The sequence below is a fragment of the Rhodnius prolixus genome, unplaced genomic scaffold (assembly GCF_049639745.1).
Source record: "Rhodnius prolixus isolate KJV_2025 unplaced genomic scaffold, Rpr scaffold_5, whole genome shotgun sequence".
Taxonomy (NCBI): Eukaryota; Metazoa; Arthropoda; class Insecta; order Hemiptera; family Reduviidae; genus Rhodnius; species Rhodnius prolixus.
In genome coordinates, this window is record NW_027411624.1 from 27,161,477 (window position 1) to 27,172,017 (window position 10,541).

Sequence of the window (10,541 nt, forward strand, 5' to 3'; positions counted from 1 at the left end):
TGTACAATGGTAAGAAAAGTAGTAGCTGTGATTTATTTCCTAATGAGAAAATTTCAAGAAATAAGGCTAATTTCTTTTCGTGGAAACACTTTCTTCTTCGGGAAGTCTATTTTTTCGAGTACACCTTATACCTTGGAAATGTTATCTTGGGAAATGCTCCTGTAAATTTCCTTTAATAATTCTTGATTTTCTTATCGGCGGAAGGAACGGTCTCACGTTTTTAGAGATTTTTATTCCAAAGAGATCGACCAATTTTTTTTTGAGGGTTGAACTTAAACTTCGTTTTTTAAGATGTTCGTTGACATATGAGTCCCTACTTCTCCATTTTTCAAAAGTTGGTATTTGAGTTTGTAATATTTCTCTTAGTTAATGCGATGCATTGAAATGATTTTTTTAAAAAAATTAATTTATGAAGGATTGTTATTTTATTCTAGCATACCGCAAAGTGATAAAAATGCCAATAAATGTGAGGTTTAAAAACATTCCTGAAAATATGGACAAAGATTAGGATAATTTGGTATTGAAGTAACATGTACATGATATAGTAAAGTATATAATAAAGGAAAATTCATGACAAGGAAGGTTAGAGATAGATTAGACACACTACATTATCATTATAAACGTTTGGCCAATATGAGATAATGTGGTTCACCTTAGAAAGGTGTTTATTAGTTGGTTTGCGGTCAAACGGCAGACTAGAACTAGACGGCACTTTCAAAAAAAGGAGGTGTGAAGTTTTTGCAACTGTGAAGTAACCTTTCCTGAATTCGCAATTTTTTGTTTACAGCTAAGCAGAATTTATCTAATAAATGATTTAGCGTTATCCAACGCTCAATAGTTGTATTTTAACGCTAGTTTTATTTCAACTAGTTGTGCTTGGCCAAACTCAACAACCGTCAGAATAAAGAGAAACTTGAAAAACCATGATTAAACATATTTTTTTTCACTGCCATTTGGTACAGACTTAGCTCCAGTCGACTGTTATTTGTTAAGGTCCATGTTACACTGTTAAAGAAAGTTTCATAACTTCTCTGTAACTAGAGTGTGAGAATTTTTTATTTCAATCCTAAAGGTATCAAGGAATCCAACATTTAGCAGAAATATGGCTTATAATTATGGGCTAAATTTCAAACAGTAGTAAAATATACATTCGAAATACTATTTTTATTGCAAAGTTATTTTTGTATTATACATCCTTTATTTAATTATTTCGGTGACCGTTTTGTTAAAAAACATAGGGATTAGCTCAGAGCTTATGCCCCACAAATTAAAGCAACAGAATGGGTTGAATATTTCCGGTTGCTCTTCAATCCACCAATCATATGTGATCGAATGCTATTTGTAGAACCACGTTATGAAGATGAATACTTGGACTCTCCAATTGAATTACCTGAATTAGAACAAGTTTTACATAAAGCTAAAAATAATAAAGCCCCGGGGCTTGACAGAATTACGTATGAATATTATAAAAATGCACCTTATTCATTTTTGAAATTAATAGTAGAAGCTTTTAATAATCTAAAACAGAACGGAAATTTACCGGATAATTGTAAAACATCTATAGTTTTTCCATTATATAAAAAAGGAGATCGGGATTTGATTACTAATTACAGAGGTATATCATTCATAGATACAATAATGAAGTTGTATACCGGGATATTGACAAATAGATTGACGGAATGGCTAGAGAATGGCGGCCGGTTGTACGAAGGGCAGTGCGGTTTTAGGAGACGATACTCAACAATGGACAATTTGTTTACTCTAACAAATATTATTCAATATTACATTCAAAATAAAAATAAAAGAGTCTATTGTTTTTTTATCGATTTCAGAGCTGCATTTGATTCGGTAGATCGCTATTCACTTTTCATAAAACTGTTTAATCTGGGGGTATCCGCCAAATTCGTAAATGCAATAAAAGCATTATATGAACAAACAAATGCAGTAGTTTGGCTGAAAAACGGAGTATCTGACTCATTTAACACAAATGTGGGTGTAAAGCAAGGTTGCCTCTTGAGCCCCTTATTATTTTCTATTTATTTAAACGATTTAGCTGAATATGTTGGCGGTGGCTTAAAGGTTGGAAATATTAAAATTGGCACCCTTCTGTTCGCGGATGATGTAGTGTTAATTGCTGATCACCCGTTTATTATGAAAGAAATGATAAAAAAGCTAGAAATGTATTCAGATCTATGGAATTTAACTGTAAGTATGAAAAAATCTAAAATGATGGTGTTTAAAAAGAATACAGGAAAATTAAAAAGAATTGAGAGGTGGTACTTTAGAGGAGAACCTGTAGAAATTGTAAATAACTATAAGTATTTGGGGATAACGCTAACGCCACAACTGAGATATACAAACTACTTAAATGAAAAATATAAAGCGGCGAAAAAAGCCATTAATTGTATTTGGACTGGCATTTTTATGAATGATTATATACCATTTTCAAAAAAACTGCAAATTTTCGATTCAATAGTTTTGGCATCTATGTGCTATGGCTGTCAGATATGGGGATACAATATTTACGAACAGTTGGAAAAAATTCAAAGGTTCTTTTTAAAGAAAATACTCAGGATCCCAAGTGTCACTCCTAATTATGTTTTATACTTAGAAACTGGAAAGGATTTGCTTTTTTACAAAGTCTTTCAGCTACATGTTAAGTATATATTAAAAATATGTGATTATGATGATAAAAGGTTTCCGAAAATTGTGGCTAAATTAATTATTAGGGAGAAAGTGTCATGGTTTGGTGAGTGGCTGAATTTAGAAAATAAATATAAATGTAATATAGACAGTCCTTTCATTTCTAAAAGCAGATGGGAAAAACAAATAGATGATATTGTTGAAATAATGAAAAAATCTTTTCATCAGGAATTTATTACAAAAGCTCAACAATCGCAATACCATAAATTATACCAAGAACTACTACCCATAGAAAATAATCACTATATTAATAATAAAAAAATAGATTTTATTAGAACAATAGTTAAAGTTAAAGGAGAACTCCTAAACCTAAATTATAAACCGTGGTTATCAGATAGGGTCTACCTATGTTCACTCTGTAATAAGAAAGAATTCGAGGATACTGTACATTTTATGACTGCCTGTCCAACGCTAGGTTTTATCAGAAAAGCATTTTTTGGAAGGTCTGTAATAACAAAAGAAGAATTAATCCGAGTTTTAAAATCCGATCAACTCAGTAGTATATATATGTATACAAAAAATGCTTTAGAGTACAGAAATTGGTTGGTAGAGCAGTTCAATTATTGAGTGTACGTTGGTGTGTGTGTTCGTTTGTGAGTGTATGTGTTGTACTGGATTGTATATAATTAAACAAAATAAATATGTTCATTTAGGAAAAAAACAAAACAAAGAAAGGTCAAATTCCTGGCAGACGGTTGTTTGCAACCATTGTCAGATTGCTTTATATTCTTTAAGAAATATAATTTTGAGTTTAATAAGTTAAAAGAGTTTATTTTGTAATTTAATTTGTAAAAGTTTCTTTTTTTTTATGTAAATAAAGCATATTCATTCATTCATTCATTCATTCATTCATTCATTCATTCATTAGCTCAGAGCTTGATGCACTAGATTCCCAAGCGGAGATCTCGTGTCCGAATCAGTCCGGGATTCTCAGTTTTTCTCTTCCTAGGAGATTCTTACAGTAGTGCTCCGGACACCAGTTGCCTTAAATATTAATCCTCCTTAAGTTAACGAAAAATAAAGTTATTAATTTGTTCTGTAGATTGGGACTGACGTTACACCAACATGGACATACGCACGGAAATAGATCTATTCGTCACGTAGAGGAAGCAGTTGACGCACATGTCGCTGACAGTTCACAAAGAACAAATATCAACATTAGAGCAGCGTTTATACATGTACTAGGCGATTTTATTCAAAGTATAGGCGTATTCATTGCGGCACTAATCATATTCTTTTTGGTAATGTATATTTTTGGTTGTAGTATATAAGCATTAAATAGTTTTATGATATTGGTGTTTAATTTGTTACGGTTTTTAAGATGATTGTATTTGTTTAATTTTTTTTAGCCTACATGGAAAATTGTGGACCCAATATGTACATTTCTTTTTTCAATACTCGTATTGATAACGACATTCGCTATCATCAAGGAAGCAATAGTTGTATTAATGGAAGGTATGTAAAATAGTTACTTGTTTAATTACTAAAAAGCAAAACCTTGCGAAGAGAGAACAGACAGATATCGAATGAGTTAGAGTTATAAAATATTGTATTCATTTTTACTAGTTTGTAAAAACTGTCCTACATTTTCATATTACCCTGTAGGAACGGAGAAATTATCAATGTAGAACATAACAATCTACCATTAAAAAACAAATATTTTGGCAACCGTTTGGAAGTAACATTTTTTACTTCATATTCAACTTCAAAAGTTGAGAAACCGCAGTATTTATTTCTAGAACTATTTCAAAAGATAGCAGTCCTTAGTTTTTTATCGAATAAAATAAACTGTACATAGTATAAATGTGTGCAAGAAGACAAACATCCATATTTTTAAGATGTACATAGTTTAGTGATCTTTACCAATGTAATAGACTAGTATTCAACAGACAATTTAACGGGAAATTACAAATCTTTTCTTCAATTCAAACTTCTACATTTAAGTTTTAACTTCTGAAAAAAGATAAGATATCAACTGAATAATAGTGCTCAATATTTTGAAATGCATAAACAAATGCTGTTGAGTCGCCTTCGCCGAAAATTAAATTTTTTAGACAAAAATTCGTGTAAAATTTTTTAATTTAAACGATTAATACGAGTTGTTCTACATCGTATTTGATTAAATATTAAATAGCAGTGAATGTATTTATGTACAAACGAACATTAAGTTCGCTGAAAGTAAAGTAAATTAACGTTTTTTATTGCGGGGATAAAAAGCTAGTTCACGCTCATAGCCACACCGCCTCCGTTACAGATTTACATATTGACAAAATTTTTAAAAGGGGGTTTCTAAAGTGAAGTATTGTGTACGTATTCATGATAAAAATGATTTTATTATTATTCATATTAGTACAATGATATTAAGTCAGTTGCAGTACTCATTTTAGGTAATTAATTATTTTTTTAGTTATTAACTCAAGCATTTCTTTAGAATGTTAATATTCGTTTTATGTAAATAGTTTCACAAGGCTATGTAAAATTTTATAGCAAGATTTTTTGGAAAAAATTTTATTTGCAGCAAAAACAAATAGAATGAAATCATTTTCAGTATGATCATTTCAAACTTATAGTTTTTGTGTTGTTTAATCGTATGTCATTTCATTTATTGCAGGAATGCCAAAAGATGTTGATTTCAACGATGTTTTAAATACATTTTTGTCTATTGAAGGAGTTGTAGCTGTACATAATTTAAGAATATGGGCGCTTACATTGGATAAAACAGCCTTAGCTGCCCATGTTGTAATTAGTAAGTAACAAACATATTTATTTTGAGTGCTCATTTAAAGAGGACATTCTAGTCTTTGTTACCGCGATAGTGTTATTAATAAACACTTTATCTTTGAGGTCTACGCCTCTAACCGCCCAACACCCATAGACCTTCGTTAAAACGTTTTTCTCGGAACAAGGCAGAAAATTAAAAAAAAAAATCTTATACTTGAAGCGGATCACATTGCACTATTCTACCAATTTGAAACTGAGTTTTATGATATTTAGTATTTGGGGGTGTTCTCTGTTTCAACATTCCCGTTATGAAATTAAGTACTGTATTTAAATTAAGTTGTGTTGCTTTTATTTTAAATTTGAGTGTTTGATAAACTTTTCTTCAAATTTACCTAGCTTGTATAAAAAAACTTAGAGTGCTTTAGTAGAATACTTAGTGACGGGTACAACAGGCTGCAATCTATTCTCTCTTATAAGAAAACCCTTACAATATTCCTTTTACGCTAAAAAATATATGTGCTGTTTATAATTAACAGCTACTATCTAATCTAGGTTATTTATTTGAAAAATTTGAATAATTGCATTAAACGTTTGTTCACAATAAATTTGGTATATTTTCTTTGCCTTAATTATTATGTTGAGCACAGTAAGCTGAGTGACATTTGTAACTATATTATAGTTTAAGTTTCGTTTTATTTTAAAGTATGTGTCACAATTAAGAAGTTATTTCAAATTAAATTTATCATATCTGTACATAGTTTTAACATGAGGGAAAAAATTACATATATATATATATATATAAAATCAACTCTGAACAAAGAAAGTTCCATGAATGTGAATCGTTCTTCCTTAAGCGACTATTAATTTTTTTATAAATATATTATTCTCGTCAAACTTCTATTTTAATATTAATAATACAAATATTTTATTTTGATAAAAATGGTTAAACTTTAAAAGAACTAGGAAGAGCAATAATAATTATTGTACGATTTGTGTAAGGTCTACATTATTATCTACGTCTACATTATCTATTGATATTGGACTACGATAACTCTTAGCAGGATCCTTTAGTATTTTTTGCCAATAAATGAAAATAAATATATTAACTGTTTAATTTCAGAACCTGGAGTTAGCCCTAGTGATGTATTAAAGGAAGCCTCTAAGAAAATCCATGGAAAATACAATTTTTTCGAAATGACATTACAAATAGAAAATTTCCAACCAAAAATGGAATACTGCAAGCAATGCCAGGTGCCTAATTAATATTTTTCTATATTTAGTTTAATTTGTACAAAGCAGTCATTTAATTTTAAGGTTTTTTATTTTTATTTTACCCATAAATTAATGAACAAACAGTTGGAAGTAATAATCATAAACATTCCATAACACCAAAGTGCCTCCTTGGTTTTGTTTCCTGTCGATTAAATTCTATACGGTTAATGTTTTCTTTTTGTTTATTTTGTTTTGAACAATAGATATCATGTATCTTTATATTACACTGTTTGGAACTTGCTACCTACCTCTGTTATTTCTTGTTGAATGTAAAAATAATGTACATATGATCGAAAGATAGAAATAATACATTATTTATAACATTGTACAGAATTTTATTTAATGCCAAAATTAGCTTTGATGTCTTACTACTTATAGCAATACTGGAAAAAAAGGTAAAAGAACATAAACAAAGGACATTAACTAGTTCATACTGATACATATAAAATACCCCAGGTGAATATCTGTTATATATTTTTATTCCATCACTATATCTTAGACGAATAAACGCATATTTTTTGGTCTAAAAGAATAAAATTCAGCAAGACATTCTTCGATATTGCTTTTGGAGGAAAACAAAAATAATGCAGAACCTTTTTCTTGAGGCGATTCTGTTTTTGTTAAAAATTATGAGCCATCCTCGATAGGTACGGGCGAAGACTGTATAGAAAAGACAAATATTTCAGATGACAGTGCAAATGATTTAGAAGAAATGCCATCACATGATGAAAGACAGTAATGAAGTACATACTAATAAGTAATGAAAATTCATGGTACGGCATGTTACCTGATACTTATAATTTTTTGAGATGCCCTGTTGTTTCAAAATTTAATTTTGATAAAACAGTGTCGAAGAATCTAAGTGAGATAGTCGTTTGTATTATTTTTAACAGGATATCCAAAACAAAAGTTTCATTCACAGAGTTCATACTTTTTAGAACAAGAACACACTTTAATTTTAAGGAAAGATTTTTCAGAAATAATCTTGCGACTTGCTGAAGGCGTAATAAGTTAATGTGTTTCTTATCTTCTGGGATCATGCCATCTGCTTGTAGGTGGTGCTTTCAGTTAAGTTAAGCCGGCATTCTCTGAAGTTTTCTGGGAAGGTTTCAAAGTTGCCCCAGAAGTTCTGATGCAAGCATTGAGGAAGTCCTGAACGAAGCTTACTTTCATGCTCATATCTATCATAATTAAATTTTTGGAACGACCTCGAGTAAAAAAGTCTTTCCTTTCATTAATTCCGGAAGCTGCTTCTTTTTTTAAAAAAAGTAGTTGCACAAAATCTCCGTATTACCAGGTTTAATCTGGTCCTCTTAAAATTGCATAAAGTTTGTGGCCAACTGTCAAAAATATAAACTGAAAGTAGCAGGTAAACTTACTAAGTAACTTTTGGTAAATAGCACAAGTAAGCCGGAGATTAAAAATAAAAACAATGTGTTTGTGTAGTAAAATTTATGTAGTATTTTGTTGTATCTTGGTTTTTATTTCCTCTTACTAGTTTTGTTGTCAAACTAAAGAAAGTTTGTGAGGATAACATTTCGTCAGGACTTACAGCTTTTGTAAAAGTTAAAAAAAGTAAGTAAATTTAAGATGAAAGCAAGGAAACGTTTTTCTAATTAGCAAGGATTTGCTGAGATTAGTAAGGGAAGTTGATATAAACTAATTATGGGTGAATCTTAATGAAATAATCACGACTTGCTATGTGTACGTGTATAAACTACACGATTATAAATCTTATTTCTTATAAGCAGTGAAAGAAGGCAAAAATATAGGAAGTTCAAAACATATTTTCAAAATATGTGAGTTGACCTACCTTTTGTTTTGTTCTTATTCCTTTAAAATTGGAAATAAATATTTTCTTTACACTTAAATAATATTTTTTCAGTGCATATTTTTTTTTCGTGATCATACTATTATACACTATTTTAAAAGTGAATTACTTATATATATAGATTGATAAAAATATGTTTCATCAACTTTTAAATTTATTCTAAAAATTCCACGTTTAAAGAAACATTTTCGACAATTAGTAGCTGAACTCACATTAAAAGGAGTCATATATGCGCCACATTTTTTCTTTAATAATAATAAATTTTGTTTTTAATTTTATCTTTACTGTAACTTGACAGGATACTTTGGTAATCGACAAAAATAATGCCCAACAACACAATAACTCTACTAATAATCATGAAACTTAATGGTAGCAATAATCTGGAAAAAATAACCATTATAATGACAACATTAAATCATAGTAGTTACAATAATGTGAGTGTTTAGAGAGGTATTTCTTGAGAATAGCAACAAAAATTATGAAAATAGTTGAGAACTATTAGAACTGCAAAGAGTTGATGAACGCTGCCGTGAAAACCGTTTTATTAATGAAAACAAGAATAAAATGGTGTATATAATATAAAATCATCATTTGCCCTATAACGAAGCCGTGCACCTTGTGTTAGTAGGTAAGTAATGTTTTTTCTGTAAAGAGGGAATGGTAATATTGCTAGGATTGTTTTTATTTAATTGGATAAACTTCATTTGCTTTATAATCTTGAGATTAAAGGATGAAATCAAATTACTTTCAAACTTACAAGGTTTCCCTGCTTTTTGTTTACTGAAAATGTGAAAATTATAATTCACATAAAATAATTCTTTTTTGCATAAATATGTTGTTGTTTTGTTTTTTTTAATAGCGCAATCAAATTCCGAAAAGTAAGGATTAATTTGGTCATTGTGGGACAAAGCATGGTGTGGAAGCAAAAAGTGGCATGTATTTTTTCAGAAAAAAGAAGCAGCTGCCCCGTTGTCAACATATTCCGTTTTAGAGCAGCAATGTGTGATATTTTCACTTTCTTTTGTTTTGAAGATGTTGTACTAGTTAAAATACTTTGCAGGATGAAAACACAATGCGTTGATTCATGTATGGCTCTTTATCAAATACGAGTAAAAATACGAGTAAGTGAATGAGTAAAGCAAAAAAGTTTAAAAGCACTGGAGGACGCTTTCCTGCCGACCAGGCATACCACATTATATACAACATTGCCCCAATAAAAGAGCTTGTAAGGAAGACAGGCCTAAACTGCACAATTAAGAGCCACTTTTTTGAAGAAGAAAAAAAAACACTATGTTGGTTCAGCACCTATGATTGATCATAGTTTGCTGCGATTCGACATGTCTACTACTAGAACTTCCAGGTCGAACTTTCTGAATTTCTGGAAAAACCTTTTACAAGAGATGTAACTAGAGGTCCCTACTACCAAACTGAAACGAAAAGATCAAGAAGTAATGTCGCTGTGACTCATCGCAAAAACCAAAAATAATTCGTATCCAACCATGCTCACTCAATTTTGAGAAGCAAACAGGGTAATTACTTTAGCATTACATGGTAAGGGAGAGCAAACAGTCAGTACTTCTAATGCTAAACTGTTTTAAAGTACCTGTGGTGCTGCAAACGACGAAACAGTGACGAAGATAACTTCTTACTTGAGGAGTATGTTACGGCATTAATTTGAATATGTCACATTATTCTAACCGATCGCTCCCAAAGAAGCGATAAAGGCAAGCACCAGTGGCCACAGACATGACTAATCAACTTGTTCTGACGAGATATGTACATAGGGACAAATGAAGCGATGATATAAATAGGTGCATTAAACGTCAAGATGATAGAAAAATGATTAACGTATAATTTTCCCCACAATAAATAATTTTGAATATTGTTTTCACTTGAATGAAAATATTGTTTTATCTATAAAAAAAAAAAATATTAACTTAGAAAACAGATCTTTGGCATCTAGTGATGAGACTCTGGCGATAGTCAGAGTTTAGCGTTTCATAATTAGATTATG

The 10,541-nt window shown here is 30.3% G+C and overlaps 1 protein-coding gene across 8 annotated transcripts in view; it reads left to right on the plus strand.

The window, feature by feature from the left end:
* Positions 1-10,138, plus strand: part of LOC141458671 (proton-coupled zinc antiporter SLC30A2-like) — a 40,169-nt gene extending 30,031 nt beyond the window's left edge. For 3 of the 8 annotated variants that reach the window (XM_074136961.1, XM_074136955.1, XM_074136960.1), the window contains exons 5-10: positions 3,746-3,944; positions 4,053-4,158; positions 5,315-5,449; positions 6,545-6,675; positions 8,826-9,155; positions 9,387-9,569. In XM_074136961.1, the coding sequence (XP_073993062.1) occupies positions 3,746-3,944; positions 4,053-4,158; positions 5,315-5,449; positions 6,545-6,675; positions 8,826-8,894 (640 nt within the window). In that variant the 3' untranslated portion in view covers positions 8,895-9,155; positions 9,387-9,569. The other 5 variants (XM_074136959.1, XM_074136956.1, XM_074136962.1 and 2 more) reach the window with 5 other exon arrangements.
* Positions 10,139-10,541: the final 403 nt, after the last annotated feature.